Here is an 18,665-nt window from a genome sequence, read left to right as displayed (position 1 = left end):
CCACCTCTAGGCGCTTACCCATTGTCTCTCGAGACCAGGAGGCCAAAGAAGAAAAAAAAAAAAATATGTGTGTGTGCACACATGCACAGGGTCGGCGGACTAGTGGAAATACTGCATGAATACCTGATTTATCTCACTTGTTTGCATTGTGGACTCTGCTCCAGCATCAATGTTGAATTTTTCTGAGAAGATCACTAACAAGGTGGGCAGTAGAGTTTTTATGAATGTTGTCTTCCGGAAGGCATTCGTTCAGCTTTCCACACGAGAGATTATCAGCAAAAATGCAAGCTCATGGAATTGAGGTAACCTGAGGATACAGGTCGATAATTGGCTGGAAGGTGGGAGACAGAGTAGGGGTAAAGTGAATGTGTTCTGATGGGCAGGATATGACAAGAGGTGTTCATCAGGGATCTGTACTAGGGTCACAGCTTTTTACCATATATATCAATGACGTGGATGAAGGAATAGGGAGTTATGTATCTATGTTTCCAGATGACACTAGGTTAAGAGGGACAGTAAGTTGTATAGATGGTAGCAGAAAGACACACGATGACATCGATTAAGTGAGTGGGCAAAACTGTAGCAGATGGAGTTCAGGGTAGGATCTGTGAGGTAATCCAGTTAGAATCCAAAATGTCAAATCAGTATTTTCCCAAATGCGAGCAACTAGAAACTGTCGTGAAGCAACGGAATTTGCGTGTCCAGTTATACAAATCACCAAAAGCTAGTGAACGGGTACAAAAAGTAATCTAAAGACCTTTATCTCAAAAGAATTAGAATACAAAGGATTGGAAGTGATGCCTCACTTGTACAGAGCCTTGGTCAGAAGCCACCTTGAGTGTTGTGATCATTTCTGGGCACTGCACCTCAGGAATTATATATTGGCCTTGGAGGGGGTGCAGTGCAGATTTACCAAAATTATGCTAACGCTTAAAGTGTTAAATTGTGACGTCAGGTGGCATAAACTTGGGTGATACTCCCTTCAGTTCAGAAGGTTGAGGGGTGATCTAACTGAGGATTTCAAAATAATAAAAGTACTCCATAGAGTAGATACAGAGAAAATACTTCCTCGATTGGGAGAATACAGAACAAGAGGGCGCAATCTTAAAATTAGAGTGAAATCAGGAAGCACATTTTCACAGAGTAGTGAGAATGTGGAATTATCTCCCTGCTGCGGCTGCTGGAACGACTGAAATTTTCAAGAAAGGTACATGGAGTTGAGGTGCAGATCAGCCATGATCTAATTGAATGGCTGAGCAGGCTCGAGGAGCTGAATGGTCTATTCCTGTTCCTATGTTATAGGGAACCTCAAAGATTTTAAAATGCTTTGGAAAGGACTGTAATTAAAATTTTGTAATCCATTAAAACTGATGTGTTTGTTGTTGTTTCTAATAATTTCACTTAATTAACCTGCTTTACAGTTGTATGGTCTGTCAGAGTGTACTAATTTGTCTATCCAGGCGATCTGGAGAGAATGAGGATGCTAAGACTACATGGGCTTTTCATAGAATGGTTACCGACAGAAAGAGGCCATTCGGCCCATCGATTCCTTGCTGGCTCTGTGAGAGCAACTCTGCTCATCCCACTCCCCTGCCTTTTCCCTGTAGTCCTACAAATTTTTTCTCTTAGATAATTATCCAATTCCCTTTTGAAAGCCACGATTAAATCTGCCTCCGCCACACACACAGGCAGTGCATTCCAGATCATAATCACTCGCTGCGTAAAAAGGTTTTTCCTCATGTCACCATTCGTATTTTTGCCAATCACCTTAAATTGGTGTCCTCTGGCTCTCGACACTTCTTCCAATGGGAATCTACTCTGTTCAGACCCCTCATGATTTTGAACACCTCCATCAAATCTCCTCTCAAGTTTCTCTTCTCTAAGGAGAGCAGCCCCAGCTTCTCCAAGCTTTTGATGTAACTGAAGTCCCTCATCCCCGGAACCATTTTTGTAAATCTTTTTTAGAACCTCTCTAATGCCTTCACATCCTTCCTAAGGTGCGGTGCCTAGAATTGGACACAATGCTCTAGTTGAGGCCAAACCAGTGTTTTATAAAGGTTCATCATAACTTCTTTGCTTTTGTACGCTATGCCTCTATTTATAAAGCCCAGAATTGCATATGCCTTATTAACTGCTTTCTCCATCTTCCCCACCACCTTCAATGATTTCTGCACATATATCTCCAGGTCCAACTGTTCCTGCACCCACCTTAGAATTGTATTCTTTATATTACCTTTCCTCATCCTTCCTACCAAAATGTATTGCTTCACATTTCTCTACATTAAATTTCACCATCACTTGTCCGCGCATTCCAGAAGCCTGTCTGTGTCTTCCTACAGTCTATCACTATCCTTCTCACAGTTCACAATACTACCAAGTTTTGTGTCATCTGCAGATTTTGAAATTGTGCCCTGTACACCCAAGTCTAGATTGTTAATATAGATGAAGAAAAGCAGTGGCCCTAATACCCATCCACGGGGAACCCCACTATGTACCATCCTCCAGTCTGAAAAATAACTACTGTCTGTTTCTTGTCACTCGGCCAACTTTGTATCCATGTTGCCACTGTCCCTTTTATTTTATGAGCTTCGAGTTTGCTGACAAGCCTGTTATGTGGCACTTTATCAAGTGCCTTTTGGAAGCCCAAGCACACCACATTAACGACATGACTCTCATCAATCCTTATTAGCAGCTTAAGGGGCTTATGTTACCTTGACTGCATGAGCACTCTAGTTTCTTTTTGTTTTCTGAGTTTTGACCCAAATTTATGGAAAAAAAGCTGAAAATGTATGCTCCCTTTCTAATAGAAGTGGTAGAATGTAGAAATCGCTATCACGTGGAGTAGTTGAGCTGAATAATATAGATGCCTTTAAGGGAAACCAGGTAAGAACAAGAGGAATAAAGGAATAGAAGGATATGTGGACAGATTAGGTGAAGTACGTGGAAGGAGGCTTGTGTAGAGCATAAACACGAGCACAGACCAATTCAGCTGAATGGCCTGTTCCTGTGCTGCAAATACTATGTAGGAGTCTAATAAAGGGCCTGCTTAATAGGCCCTTTCCAGAATGAAACCCATCTTCTTTTGGTTTCCTGCTGTTGGTGGGTCTGTGTGTGTCTGAAGTGAATCTTTCTTCACGGATAATAATCTGTTTTTTTTTTTATTAACAGGAAATGACAAATGTTTTCAAGAAAGTGCTAGATCTGACATATCCAATCACTTCAATGTTCTCAGGATCTGCTTTTAACAGTGGTATCAGCAACACCTTTAAGGACAGGCAGATAGAGGTAAGAGGTGGGGCCCATCAGTATTGGAATCAGCTGAAAATAATCCTCTCCTCCAATCCTGTAGTTGAGCTGCCAACATGTTCAATACAGCACTGGTGCCAGTCTGACATCAAGTAATGGATGAGTCACAACTTCCTTAACTGAATATTGGGAAGAGCAAAGTCAGAATTTTCTGTGTTAACGTTTCAGGTCTGTGACCTTTCATCAGAACAAAATGTCACAGACCTGAAACGGTAACTCTTTTTCTCTCTCCACAGATGCTGTCAGACCTGCTGAGTATTTCCAGCACTTTCAGCTTTTATTTCAGATTTCCAGAATCTGCAGTATTTTGCTTTTATCATAATTTTCTGTGTCTGCCATAATCTTCACTCCCTTGACACTTACTCCATCCCCACCCTAACCCCTCAGAATGAACAAAAACCTGCCTTAGCCTGTTTGGCACGGAACTGAGTGTCAAACCTCAAATTGTCTCCATCACCGAGACCGCTTATTCTGTGGCATTGCCTGGTTCCGCCCATAGCTCAACTCCTTACCTGCTAAAACTCAGAACAATGCTCTTTCCGCCTCCACACATGATTATTCCTGTGTTTTTGTGGCTTTCCGTCATCCATTTTCCATGAAGCCCAACATAGCTGCTGGTATTTTATTCCACACTAAGCCTCCTCGCCCATCACTCCCACCCTCATGGGCCGACATTGGTTTTCTCGCTTCCAACACATTAAATTTAGAATCATCTTCAAATTTATGTGTAATCTACCTCCATCCTACCCCTAAGGTCCAGCAAGTTTGCACCCTTCCGCATAGTTTCCTACATTTTCATTTCAAAAGCGCTTCATTGGCTATAAAGTGCTTTGGGGGGGGGGTCCTGAGGTCATGAAGGGATTATATAATTTTTTTTACTCTTTCATGGGATGTGGGCGTGGCTGGCTAGGCCAGCATTTATTGCTCATCCCTAATTGCCCTTGAGAAGGTGGTGGTGAGCTGCCTTTTTGAACTGCTGCAGTCCCTGTGGGGTAGGTGCACCCACTGTTAGGAAGGGAGTTCCAAGATTTTGACCCAGTGACAATGAAGGAACGGTGATATAGTTGCAAGTCAGGATGGTATGTGACTTGGAGGGGAACTTGCAGGTGGTGGTGTTCCCATGCATTTGCTGCCCTTGTCCTTCCAGTTGGTAGAGGTAGCTGGTTTGGAATGTGCTGTCTAAGGAGCCTTGGTGCATTACTGCAGTGCATCTTGTAGATGGTACACACTGCTGCCACTGTGTGTCGGTGGTGGAGGGAGTGAATGTTTATGGATTGGGTGCTAGTCAAGCGGGCTGCTTTGTAGTCTTCCCTCCCTCCCTCCCTGCACGCTCTCCTTCCCCCCCGCCCTCCCTTTATTTTCTGACTCTGCACTTTTGTGCAATTCCTATTCCTTTGCCCCACCATCGCCTTTTGCTGCCTAGGCCCAGCTCTCTGAAACTCCCTCCCTAAACCCTCTGTCTCTCTACTTCTCTCTCCTTTAAAAACCTTCTCACGATCTATGCTATTTCCCAAGCCTTCTAACCTCTCCCATGGTTCAGCATTCTCTTTATCTTACCACTACTTCATAACAGCCATGTAATATTTTATATGTTAAAGACACTTTATAAATAAACGGAGGCAGTGGCATAGTGGTAATGTCACTGAACTAGTAATCCAGAGGTGCAGGGTAATTCCCTGAACACTCTTTCAATTTCCACCATGGCAGCTGGTGGAATTTAAATTCAATTAAATAATTTTTTTAAAAATCTAGAATTGGAAACTAGCTCAGTAATGAAACTATCATCGATTGTCGTAAAAACCCATCTGGTTCACTAATGCCCTTCCTTCAGGGAAGGAAATCTGCTGCTCTGGCCTACATGTGACTCCTGAGCCACAGCAATGTGGTTGACTCTTAACTTCCCTTTGAAATGGCCGAACAAGCCACTCAGTTCAAGGGCAATTAGGGATGGGCAACAAATGTTGGCCTTTCTAGCGACGCCCATAAAATTTTTTTAAATGCCCATTGTTATAGTTGATAAGTCACTTGTCCCTAATGCTTTGTGGCTGCTAGATTGTATGCAGCCACTCAATGGCAGACATGCTTGAGATTTTGCACTGGGCAAGCTGTTTTGATGTATATCTCTATAGCATCGATTGCTTAATAATACAGCACCAACTTAAGCAGGTTTCTGCATACAGGCGGACCTGTCACCTTCGTGATCTATATGGCTTGGCTATTCTCTGAGTAGACTTGCAGAGCGAATGGGGAGCTCCTATTCTTCCTAGTTGCCTATTTCAGAAGGGCATTGGCCTGGGAACAAGTCAGCAGCGTTAACCTTATTGTCAGTCAAAGGTTTCTGGCATGAGAAAATCCAGCATCAGTCAGACATGTAGATTTGAGACAAAATATTCTGTATCTTTATGTAAGGATCTGTCTGGATGCTTTTAAGGAAGAATTGCATAGAAATACAGCACGAAAACAGGCCATTCGGCCCATGCCAGTGTTTCTGCTCCCCACACAAGCTTCCTCCCACTACATTTACTTCATCTCACTCTATCAACATATCCTTCCATTTCTTTCTCCCTTGTGTACTTAAATAACTTCCCCTTAAATGTGCTATTTGCCTCAACTACTACTTGTAGTAGCAAGTTCCACCTTCTCGCCTCTCTGGATAATCATTCTGTTTTCCTCTCACCTCCTCCCCGCAACCCCCAATCTCCCTCCATGTGTAGTATTTTTCCTAATAAAATGGAATTGTTTATTGAGGGCAGAGATTTGATCAAGGGGTTGTGTTGGCCTTCTATTCACTGAACTGATGCACTGTGTTTACTTTTCAGGACCTGTGGATTCCTTACTTCAACATCACCACAGATATAACTGCGTCCACAATGCGGGTTCATACAGACGGTGAGTGCACCTTGACATTTGACCTTCCATGCCCGCAGCAGGGGCGCCTAGTTTCTGAGACCAGTGAATAATATTGGCCAACTGACCAGGGCTGTGCTCTCGAATCGCCAACCAAGGAGGTTTTAAACCCAGCGCGCAGCATGGAAGGGAGTAAATACTCATTTTGGCAACCCCACCTCAAATGATTTGGGAGCTGGTGGTCATAGAGTCATAGATCACCGAAACAGGCCCTTCGGCCCAACGAGTCCGTGCCGACCATCAACCACCCATTTATACTAATCCTACATTAATCCCATTTTTTCCCTCTCACCTCCCACCCTCCCACCTTCCCTCAATTTTCCTAACACCTACCTACACTAGGGGCAATTTTTACAGTGGCCAATTTACCTATCAACCTGCAAGTCTTTGACATGTGGGAGGAAATTGGAGCATCTGGAGGAAACTCACGTGGTTACAGGGAGAACTTGCAAACTCTGCACAGGCAGTATCCAGAACCGAACCCGGGTCGCTGGAGCTGTGAGGCTGCGGTGCTAGCCACTGCCGCCACTGGTGGTCTTGAGCTAGTTGATACCTGTACACTGTTGCAAATCTGATCACGTTGGCGCATTCCCTGCTAAAAATGTTGTAGGAAAATGTTCATTTTCATTGAAAGCCTTTATGATTTTATGTTACTTAAATTCTGTGAAATGTAGCATTTTATTTGAAATTCCCTTATAAGTCACTCATTGAAGTGTATAGTCCCCCCACAACCCCTCCAAGTTTCTGTTGTTCTTCCAAGTCCCCAGTGACACACATACTTCCCGTGACTGACACACAGGTTTCCACTGATCCTGCTTTACACAAAGGGGTCATTGTTGTGCAGTAAATACAACAATGCATTCAGTAAATAGCAGACTGTATCAGAGTCTTATTCCCTTTGGGACTCTATCCCAGCTCAATAACTTTGTGACCATTTGTAGTAGCCATAATTTCCACTCTGGCTGAGGAACATAGGAACTGGAATAGGCTATTTAGCTCCTCGAGCCTGTTTCGCCATTCAGTGAGATCATAGCTGATCTGTGACCTAACTCCACATAGGCCAGAGGTACACGGAACTTCATTCTCAGCCACAAACCACTGTTGAAGTGGAGATCATAATTTTTTTTTAAGGGAATTAGAGAAAGTAACTTGCATTTCTATAGCACCTTACACAACCTTGGGCTGTCCCAAAGTCGCTTTACAGCCAATTAAGTACTTTTGAAGTGTAGTCACTGTGGTAATGAAGGAAACACAACAACCAAGTCTTAATTCCAAACTCATTTCTACTTGTAATAAAAATGCAGAAATTAGTGTTTGAATTTGAGATTCCATCACTTTCAGTGTAAGTTCCATCATTTGTGAATTATATTATATGGAGGTGAACATAATTGCAGGCTATTCTGACACTGTGCACCTCTGGTTTATAATTGCATCGAGTTTAATCTTACTAATCTTCCTCATTGCTTCTGATATTCCTCAAATGAAGCCTATCCATGGTCATAAAGGTGAGGTCTGTGCAATGTCTGATCGATCATGACCTTGATACTTTTCCCTCCCCACCCCCAAACCATTTATCCATTCTGTCACAGATGCTGGGGGCTCAGGAAGCTATTTGAGGATCTCAGATGCTTTTCCAACACAAGGGGCATTATAATAAATTCTTATGGCCATACCTTGATGCTTTCATCTAGTGTCAGTACCTGAGCTTACGGGTGTTGTGACTTTGTCAGCAAGGTGAACCAGTTACTATAAAACACCAACATACATCAGCATCCTAGGATAGGTGCAGTTTCTTTGTGGTGATGTTGTATGTGATGTCTGTAATAGTTGCAGTCCCAATGTGCATGGGCTGATAATTGGTGAGCAACATGAGTTTGATTGGACCAGGTTCAGGTAAGTAATTGCAAACTTAATTTCATTCCTGTGTAGTTCTTCTAAGCCGCTTTCAAACAAAGACAGCTTTCTAAAATTTACAAAGTGTGGCTGCTGTAAAGGTGTCTGTGTAATGTTTACAGAAGGAGTTTTCAGCTGTTGTCCCAAGTGTCTCAGTTGGTAAATGCACTGACCCCCACCAATCTGGTTTGATGCTCAGCCTGTTCTGAGCTGACTGATCTCAGCCAACCAGAAGTTGGGCCACTGCCCTGGACGTTCCTGGGTGTGAGGAGGGGGAGGAATCAGCCATGGTTCATGCTCCTGGTCAATAACCAGTGACATCTCCTAAAAAGAGCATTCTTGCAGTATCAAGTGAAGACGGGATCAAGCCCAAATATGACATCCACATAGTTTGAATAGCCTGCCAAACTGTACTGTCTCAGTTCACATGGTAGAATAGTTTGAATCACCATCGACCCTTGAAAAAATAATAGCCCAGCGCTTTGAAAGAAATAAGGAGAAAAAAGAATTTGAGCGAAGAAAAGCTAATTTTAAAAGAACATTCTGATCTAATATCTCCTTTCTGTGGCTCGGTGTCAAATTTTGTTAATGCTTATAAAGGCCTTAAGATGTTTTATTATATTAAAGGCACTATACGAATTGTTAATTTGCATTATTTTATTTAGTGAATGCAAATCCCTGGATCCAAGCGATAGCCTCCTCATTTGCTGAATTTAAAGTGATTAGTCCACCACTTAGTCTGTAGAGGGGACACTCCTCAGTAATGTGCAGCATTATTTGTGTCTCTCCACAATTGCATAAGGGGTAATAAATTATTGACTTATAATCCAGATTTTGATATTCCCTGCCAATGTCTCAATTGTAAAACATGGGGTTTTGGAAGGATCCTCGATAACTCTGTGCCTGTTTGACACTGTAATAAAGCAAACCTTTTCCTCTAATCTGAGTGTAGCCAGAAAATGGAAACCTTGACTATATTTTAAAGATTGAGTACATTGGCAGTGACCTGTTTCTAACAAATCAAAACCATAACATGCTATTTTGATGCTCCAACTTGTCCTCCTGGTTTTATTTGTCTTTTTTCTTCTGTGATTTTAGTGTTCTGTCAATGAAGCAAAGCAATTGATTGCTCCCCTCTCATTACAAATCGTGCAGTTGATCCAATTTGTTTCCAGCACCTGTGCCAGTGGAAGCAAACCTGACCTCCGAGGGAAAACTTAGTAGAAACAAATTTGAGAAAGCTCCTTGTCACTGGGTGTTTTTTTTTAATTGTTCTCACGTGCTCGGTTTCTCAGATCATTGCCCCATCGCTTTGGATCTCATGCTGTTCAACTCCCCGCCCTGCCCAGCAAGACTATTTCTTTTGAAGCCCCTCCTGGCCTGCAGTTTCAAACCCACTTCTCTTTCCAGTTTTTGAATTGTCAAGGTGTTCAACCCAAAGGAGCTTTGAATCCCAAGCATTCTCTGTGATGTTGGGCACAAGCAAACCCATTCAACTAGACATTTCTGGGAGAAATGCTCCTCTCCACTTCAGTTAACTGGTGCCAAATTCTCAAAAACCAATGAGCACATTGCTTTTATTCGTAAAACTGAACGGGACATCACCCAAGGAGGAGCAAAAGCTTTGGGACACTGCCCCTTTAAAAGTTTTATCTCATATTCATTGGGTGGCCCAGTGTATTTCTGTTGCATTCCCCTTGCTGCAGCAGTGTACCCTAGCTCCTCCTCATATTGGTGTGGACGTGGTGAATTTTGAAAAGAAAAGAAAGACTTGCGTTTATATAGCAAGTTTCACGACCACTGGATGTCTCAAAGTGCTTCACAGCCAGTGAAATATTTTTGAAGTGTAGTCACTGTTGTAATGCAGGAACCGCAGCAGGCAATTTGCACACACCAAGCTCCCACAAACAGCAGCGTGTTGAGTAGATAATCTGCTTTGTGATGTTTGAGAGATAAATATTGCCCAGTACACCGGGAATAACGCCCCTGCTCTTCTTGGAAATAGTGCCATGTGGTCTTTTATGTCTATCTGAGAGGCAGACGGGGTCTCGGTTTAATGTCTTAACCAAAGGACAGTATCTGTGACAGTGCAGCACTCCCTTACTATATGCTGGAGTTTTAGGCTAGATTTTTGTGCTCAAGTCCTGGAGTGGAAATTCAACCTGCAATCTTCTGACTCAGAGGTGAGAGTGCTACCAACTGAGCCACGGCTGACACCTTTTACAGACAAATGCAACCTTGTCTTGTCAAATGGTTGTGGAGGAAGGCGATTCCCTCTATTTTACAGGAGCTGTCCTGGAATTAGGAACATTTTTCCTCATGGCAATCAGATAGACCTCCTCCTAAGGAGATTTCTCTATACAAGTGCAGCTTCTCTTTTCCAAAGTCATAGGGAAACATCCTTTATCTTCAGACAACTCGTGATTCTACTACTAATACTTTAGTGGTCTTCATTTTACCAAGAACCAGAGGTTCTTGAGCTTCTTCAGTCTAAACAAACTCAAGATGTTGCAGTTAATACATCCAGAGACTGGCTGGCACCCATACACTGCAAGGACAAGTACTTTCAAATCAGGATTAAAGAGTCTCTCAAAGTACTCTTCAGTGGCAATCTTCCTCAGACAAGGAGATCGTTTCGTTATATTTGGCTGATTGGTTTCTGAAAGCTCCATGAAAGTGGCGGACCAACAAGTCCTGAGCATACTCTTCAGGTTAGTCGTCCCATCATCTGCTCTCATGCCCAGGATTCTTCCTCAGCATCAAACAGTATAATTTTAAAAAACACAAAAAATGTTGGATATCTGAACTGCAAACAAAAAATGGCCGAAATACATTTTGGGGTGCAATTGGACATGGGTTAGGATGCATAACAGGCATAATTGCAGTGGTCACCTGACCGATGTCCCGCCCAATATTCAGTTCCATTTACTTCAATGGAGCAGAATATTTGACATATCTTATAATGGGCATCCAATGTGATTCCATCTGTTTTGCTTCCCCACCGATGTCCAGTTTCACCCCTGATGGGTCTATCAGGATCTGGACAATTAAAGGCTGGGTTAATGCTTTGGATGTAAACTCTTCATCAGGATATTCAAAGGATTGTTACACACCAGAAATGCTTCTCTTTATAGAAGCTGACAGGCCTACTGTGTATTTCCACCATTTTCCATTTTTATTTTAATACATACTTATTCGCATGTAGATGTTGGACGTGTGGGGAACAAGGCAGGCTGTACCTAATGTAGAAAATAATAACATTGCAAAGCCTGGGGTGCGAAAGCAGCATTCCAATCAACTATATTCCAGCTAGACACCATGTAAATGATAGAATAATCATTGCCTTGCCTCCCACACCACCACCTGTTGAATCACTACCTTCCTCTACCTCCCTTGGAAAAAGAATCAAACAGTGTTTTTAATGTCTTTAAAAACCTTCAAGCGCCTCCCAAAAGGAATGAATCCGGTTCCCTTTTAAAGGTGGCACCTGATGTCAACCAACTGATTCTCTGGGAATCTATTCCATATATCCACTATCCTGTGGGAAGAATAGATTTTTTTCTAATCTCTCACTTGAACCATGTGAATTTTCAGCTTCTGTAGTGAGCTCGTTGTCCAATTTACTCTCAGCCTTAGCTAATACAACATTTTCAAAATATGGTTAAAAAGCTACCTGTATAGCATTCACTGTTCATGGTACTTTACACTGCTTGTTAATTCTTCAAAGGAAACCACTACATATGATCTTTCTTTGACCCTCTTTTGTTATCCAGCATCTCAAGTGTGCAGTGATATTTTTCTGGCAGATGTTTGTGAAACAAAAGCCCAAGACAAAAAGTAGTGAACATCTGGTCCTTCTGTCTGTTATACCTGAGTGAGTTCAGTTTGCTTTGGACTTTTTGCTCTAAATATGAGGAAGGGAACAGAGTGGTTTCATCCAACCTTTTGAGGATGCAGTAGAACTTTGAATCAGTTAATGGTTACCATCTTACAGGTAGCCTGGTACTTACTGCGTTCAATCACAGAGTCGAAAGGGGGCACATAGTTTCTCTTTCTTGCAATCTCTTCCCCCCCCCCCCCCCCCCACCACCACCCCATACCCTACCCTACAGCTTTCCAAACTTGCTTATTGTGTCTATGCGAGGTGCCAATCTGAGGCTAGGTGCTGTTGTAAAGGGAGGAAAGTCACCTCAAGCATGGCTCACTCACCAGGAGTGGTCTTTGTGATCTTCTGTGCTTAGCTTTCTTGTGAAATGTTCAGTTGCAGTGACTGGAGGAGAGCAGGGAATAAACTAATCACAGCAAGTGCACTCTACAGAGCGATTCTTGGTTGATGCCAAGCCCACAGTATGTGTCTCCGCTGCTTCAGCTGCTATTGTTCTACAGGGTGCCACAGGAACATATGAACATACGAGTTAGGAGTAGAAGTAGGCCATTTGGTCCCTCGAATCTGCTCTGTCATTCAGTAAGATCATGGCTGATCTGTTTATGTCTCGAATTCCACACTCCCATCTACCCCCGATAACCTTTGATTAACATACGGCAACTCTGAAAGGACGACTTTTTAAAAATTAATTGATGCATTAAAAAGGTACAGCTTATGGTAAGGAATTCCCCATTGTAGGCTTCTCAAAATACTTCTCTGAGATGTTGCCTCATGAACACTGCACCAATGTATAACTTTATTTTATGTCTTGTTTAAAGTGTCTTACATTTTCCTTAAGTACAACAATATTAACTAAGAGTAATGAAAACGTAACATTGTAGTGGCCAAGAATCCTTGCTAGACGAGGAGTCTACAGCATCGTTGTAGCTTAACTTGAGACTATATAACAATTTGAACAAGAAAAAAGCAACAAGTCCATGGATCTGACTGACCAGCCTTATCTTTGTTTGCACTTTTTATGGCTCTATCAGTTTGTCTTGATTGTCTTGTACAGATTTATTTACCTGTATTCCCAGACCTATTTGCTCTTCTATTCCATTGGGTTTATTCCCTTCCAAGGAATAAGTTCCCTCCTTACTTCGTTTGCCAAAATGAACAACCCCACGCTTTGCTATATTGAATTTCATCTGCCATTTAAACTCATCAGCATTACTAATTGTGTATTCTTATAACGATTATACTGAATGCCAAATTAGTTTACAATCAACATGCAGGCCATAATTACATTTCACAAGCAAATCAGCCTAATTGACAAGTGCCTGCAGTCACATTGCTGCAGTTAGAACAAAGTGACTGTTGGGAAGAGATAAAAGTGCAGAACTTACTAGGCAGGAGCTCACTTTCTACACTAACGCTCATTGCATGTTACTTCTTAATTGTCCCTCTGGGACAATGCACGAAAATAGATTGGCTTTAGGGGCAGTTCGCAAAAACAGAAAATGCTAGAAATACTCAGGTCAGGCAGTATCTGTGGAGAGAAAAATAGTTAACATTTTAGGTCATGACCTTTCATCAGAACTGGCAAAAGTTAGAAATGTAATAGGTTTTGAGCAAGTAAAAGGTGGGGGGGAGGGGGAAGAACAACAAAAGGGTAGGTCTGTACTAAAGTGGAAGCCAGGAGAGATTACAAAACGTTTCATGGTACAAAGCCAAGTGAAACAAAAGATGTGTCTAGATGAGGAGTAAATAGCTGAATAGCAGCCATCTCAACAAAAAGAAAGAAACTAGGTGGAGTGATGAGTGGGGGGAAGGGGAATTGAACCAACAACAAAAAATGAAATAAGAAAAATAATGGGGACAGAGGTTATGACCTAAAATTATTGAACTCAGTGTTGAGTCTAGAAGGCTGTAAAGTGCCCAGTCGAAAGATGAGGTGCTCTCGTTCGAGCTTATGTTGAGCTTCATTGGAACACTATATATACCAGGCCAAGGACAGAAAGGTCAGAGTGGAAGCAAGGTAGAGAATTGAAATGGCAAGTGATAGGAAGCTTGGGGTCACACTTGCGACTGAATGGAAGTGTTTGGCAAAACAGTCACCCAGTCTGCATTTGCCCTCCCTAATGTAGAGGAGACCACAATGTGAGCAACGAATGTAGTGTACAGACACACCTTTTGTTTCTTCACTTGGCTTTGAACTATGAAACCTGCTGTCATTTAATCTTTGCTGCCCTCCACCCTTTTAACAGACCTTCCCTTTTATTATTCATTCCCCCACCCCGCCATTTCACTTGCTCAAAACATACAACATTTCTAACTTTTGCCAGTTCTGAAGAAAGGTCACGGCCTGAAACGTTAGCTCTGTTTTTCTCTCCACAGATGCTGCGTATTTCCAGCATTTTTTGTTTGTGTTTCAAATTTCTGCATCTGCAGTATTTTGCTGTTGTATTAGTTTAGGGACAGTGTGTCCAGTTTACTGTGGCACACAGAGTTTGTCAGGAACTTTTATTTCATTCTCAGTGTGAAACCTATTTGGGATAAATTTGCTGCTTAATTTTGACCTACCCAGGGTGACACTTTGACATCTGACAAATGCAGATGGTTGCTCCAGTGTTATATTACTCCAATATCTACCTATGGAGAGCCTGTTTCATGTTTTGTTTGAAACCTTTTTTCATTCCTCACCAGCAGGTGTTGACCTCTTACTGAGCTTCCGTGGCTCACAGTGCTCTGTTACTTAACTCGCCTGGCCATTCTTCACGTGCAGGCCCAGGCACTGAGTGTTGGCAGGCTGTTCTCACAAAGAGTGCAACACTAGCTGAGCTGATCCTGCACTTGCTAGGCAGGGTCCTTGGATACTGATCACAAGTGGGAATTTGAGCTTTTTTTTCCTCCTCCTCCCACCCCCGTCCCCTCCCAAGCAACTCCACAGTAAAGTTTGACACATTGCTGAATTTATGGGTATTAGACCGAAACCAGCAGACAGCCTCAGAGTACAATTAGGCGTGAGGTGCTCTCACCTTTATATGAAGATTCCCATTCTGCACTGATTCCTCGGCAAAACGTGACAGAGCAATACTTAAATTGTGGGAAATACAAACAGAATTGTCGGAGCTGCATGCCAAGTGGTACTTGGAAGAAGGTTAACATTTCAAATAAGACCTTTCCTTACAACAAAAGACTTGCATTTATACAGTGCCTTTCGCAACCTCAGTCAATCCCAAAGCTTTTGACATCAAATAAAGTAATTTTTGAATACAACATAAGAAATAAAAGCAGGGATAGGCCATTCAGCCCCTCGAGCCTGCTCCACCATTCAGTAAGATCATGGCTGATCCGATCGTGCCCTCAACCCCACTTTCCTCATAACCCTCGATTCCCTTGAAGATCAAAAATCTGTCCAGCTCAGCTTTGAGTGCATTCAATGACCCAGCCTCCACTGCTCTATGAGGTAGAGAATTCCAACGATTAACGACCCTCAGATTGCCATCTTAAATGGGATACCCCTTATTCTGAAACTGTACCCTCTAGTTCTAGATTCCCCCATGAGGGGAACCATCCTCTTAGCATCTACTCTGTCAAGCTCCCTAAAATCTTCTATGTTTCAATCTAAACTCCAATGAATATAGGCCCAATCTGCTCAACCTTTCCTCATAAAACAACCCCTTCATCCCAGGAATCAACCTAGTGAACCTTGTCTGAACTGCCTCCAATGCAAGTATATCCCTCCTTGAATAAGGAAACCAAAACTGTATGCAGTACTCTTGGTGCAGTCTCACCAATGCCCTGTACAGCTGTAGCAAGACTTCCCTACTTTTATACTCCAACCCCCTTGCAATAAAGGCCAAGATTCCATTTGCCTTCCTAATTTTGTGCTGTATCTGCACAATAACTTTTTGTGATTCATGTACGAGGACACCCAGATCCGTTTTTACCGCAGAAGTGCAGTCACTGCTGTAATGGAAATGTGGCAGCCAAATTATGCACAGCAAAGTCCCACAAACCGCAATGAGATAATGAACAGATGATTTGGTTTTCTTCATGGTGTTAGTTCAGGGATATATAATGGTCAGAACACCCGGGAGAACTCTCCTGCTCTTCTTTGAATAGTGCCATAGGATCTTTTGCATCCATTTGAGAGGGTAGACATAGCCTTGGTTTACTGTTATATCTGAAAGATGGCATCTCTGACAGTGCAGCACTCCCTCAGTATTGCACTGGAGTGTCGGTCTGGATTATGTACTCGAGTGGGGGAGGTTGAGCCAGTTTTGAATCACACTCAGTTATTTTTTTTACCTTCTGTGTATTTCAAAGATTTTCTGTTTTTATTTCAGAATTCCAGCCTTGCTGTCCCACTGTGAAAGCCTCACTTCTATTTTTTTTTTAAGTATGTTACATAAATTAGTGTTGTATACCCCTGTATGGTGGATTTAGCATCATTAATGTAGGAATATTGATTCTATCCTTACAGTAGGTGAGATCCTGCCAAGCTTCACTGTACTTTCTCTCTTGCCATACAGGAGTGTTATTAATTATTGTGAGTGCATTATACTCATTACAGGTTCTCTGTGGCGATACTGTCGGGCCAGTATGTCCTTGTCGAGTTATCTACCTCCTCTTTGTGATCCAAAGGATGGTCACCTGCTCATGGATGGAGGATATATCAACAACCTGCCAGGTAGGTTGCAGGTCTGTTTGTTAAAGCTTTGGAAAGAGAAAGATAGAATTGTATTTGCATAACACACTCTTCATGAGTGCAGAATGTTGCAAAGCTCTTTGCAGCCAATTAAGTTTTTTTTTCTGAAGTGTAATGTGTCCAGGCCGCCTAAGGTTATATTTTGTTTAACAGTGGTTGAATTTTTCTTTCGCCAACTTTATTCCATTCTATTGCAGATAGCCAGGTGAAGGAAAAACTAGAGCCTAACCTTTACACATTTATAAGCTTTTATTTACAGAGATACACATTACAAACATGCTCTTCCAAATCCAACAACCACAGATTCAGTCTGTTCCTATTTATAGGAGCTCAAATGAATCCCCAGTTAATATCCACCACCTGAATACAATTAAATACTCACTTTGCAATTAACATATTAACCCCAGCAGTTGCATGTTGCACCTTGCCTAGATAGCCATTCTTCATCTGTGGCCTTCGAGAGTGTGTGACAGCAGTTATTTAACTTGATGGGGCAGGGTGTCTGCCACAGCCCAGCTTAATCCTGCCCTCACCTGGTATTCACATTGTCTAGTAGGAATCACTGGGCAGTGATCCAGAGCAGAACTGTTTATCCCTCCCCCTCGAGCAGAAAAAGGACCAAAATGTAATCAATTTGTTTTTCATTAGTAGCCAATCAGACTACCTGCTCAGCAGATTCATTAGCCTGTCAAAGCATCATTAGTTTACAGCATGTGCAGCTGGCTCCTACATCGGGGCAAGTCAGTCTGCAGTATAAAATCTTAGTGCAAGAGGAGGCCACTCACCCCATCATGCTATCCAATTATTCCCTTAGCCTTCTCTGCTTTAAGGAGAATAATCCCAGCTTTTCTAGTCTCTCCAATTTCTTGCCAAGGGGGCCGAGCATTGCTTACTGAAGTGGATAGCATCGCAGCATGGTTATTGTGGTCTCCATGTGGTAGTATGACATTGACATCTTTTATATGTGGAGTATGGGCCAGACTGCGAATTGTCCCTGAGTTTGGTTGTTCTCCAACTTTATCTTTCCACAAATAGATGGCAGTTTTGTCCAGTTGGAGAGGTCAGAAGATCTTGTCATTTCCTGCAGGGCTGCGTGCCGCTCACTGTCAGTCAGGAGACTGGTTTTCCAAGGTTGAACGGTTTTGTCTCCACTGAAGCTCACTTGACTTTCTTTTCTTCACAGCTGATGTCGCCCGGTCTATGGGTGCAAAGGTTGTGATAGCGATTGATGTCGGCAGCCAGGATGAAACAGATCTGACAAATTATGGGGACTCCCTATCTGGCTGGTGGTTGTTGTGGAAACGCTTTAATCCTTGGGCAGCAAAAGTGAAGGTAAATAACAGAAAAACTGTGTGGGACCATTGACAGCCTTGTGAATGAGGTGGGTGGTGGCGCAGGGGATGTTTAGTGGAATGGCATGTATTTAGCATGGCAAATAGGATCAAACGAGCAATGACATCTGCAACAGCAACAACTTACATTTATATAGCACCTTTAACGTATTAAAACATCCCAAGGCGCTTCACAGGAGCATTGTAAAGGGAAATTGGACACCAAGCCATATAAGACTTGGGGCAGATGGCCAAAAGCTTGGTCAAACAAAGTGGATTTTAAGGAGCATCTAAAAGGAGGTAAGAGAGGTGGAGAGGTTTAGGGAGGGAATTCCAGAGCTTAGGGCCTAGGTAGGGCCACCAATGTTGGAGCAATTAAAATCGGGGATGCTCAAGAGGCCAGAATTAGAGGAGCGTAGATATCTTGGAGGCTTGTGGTACTGGAGGATATTCTAGACAGAGGAAGGTGCAAGGCCATGGAGGGATATAAAAACTAGGATGAGAATGTTAAACTTAAGGTATTGCTTAACTGGGATCCATTGCACGTAAGCGAGCAGAGGGGTGATGCGTGAACGGATAACGACATGGGAGCACAGATTTTTCTCATGACCTCACATTTACAGAGGGTAGAATGTGGGAGGCCAGCCAG

The 18,665-nt window shown here is 42.6% G+C and overlaps 1 protein-coding gene across 2 annotated transcripts in view; it reads left to right on the top strand.

Annotated features, from left to right (window-relative positions):
* The window catches only part of pnpla7b (patatin-like phospholipase domain containing 7b), a 382,057-nt gene that overhangs the window by 321,128 nt on the left and 42,264 nt on the right, over window positions 1-18,665 (top strand). For both annotated transcript variants that reach the window (XM_068012742.1, XM_068012741.1), the window contains 4 exons: window positions 3,169-3,285; window positions 6,126-6,195; window positions 16,551-16,667; window positions 17,869-18,017. In XM_068012742.1, the coding sequence (XP_067868843.1) occupies window positions 3,169-3,285; window positions 6,126-6,195; window positions 16,551-16,667; window positions 17,869-18,017 (453 nt within the window). The remainder of the gene's footprint in view (window positions 1-3,168; window positions 3,286-6,125; window positions 6,196-16,550; window positions 16,668-17,868; window positions 18,018-18,665) is intronic.

Source organism: Heterodontus francisci, chromosome 32, assembly GCF_036365525.1.
Source record: "Heterodontus francisci isolate sHetFra1 chromosome 32, sHetFra1.hap1, whole genome shotgun sequence".
NCBI classification, from domain to species: domain Eukaryota; kingdom Metazoa; phylum Chordata; class Chondrichthyes; order Heterodontiformes; family Heterodontidae; genus Heterodontus; species Heterodontus francisci.
The sequence above is the reverse complement of the archived record's forward strand: the minus strand, read 5'-3'. Positions and strand labels throughout refer to the sequence as shown.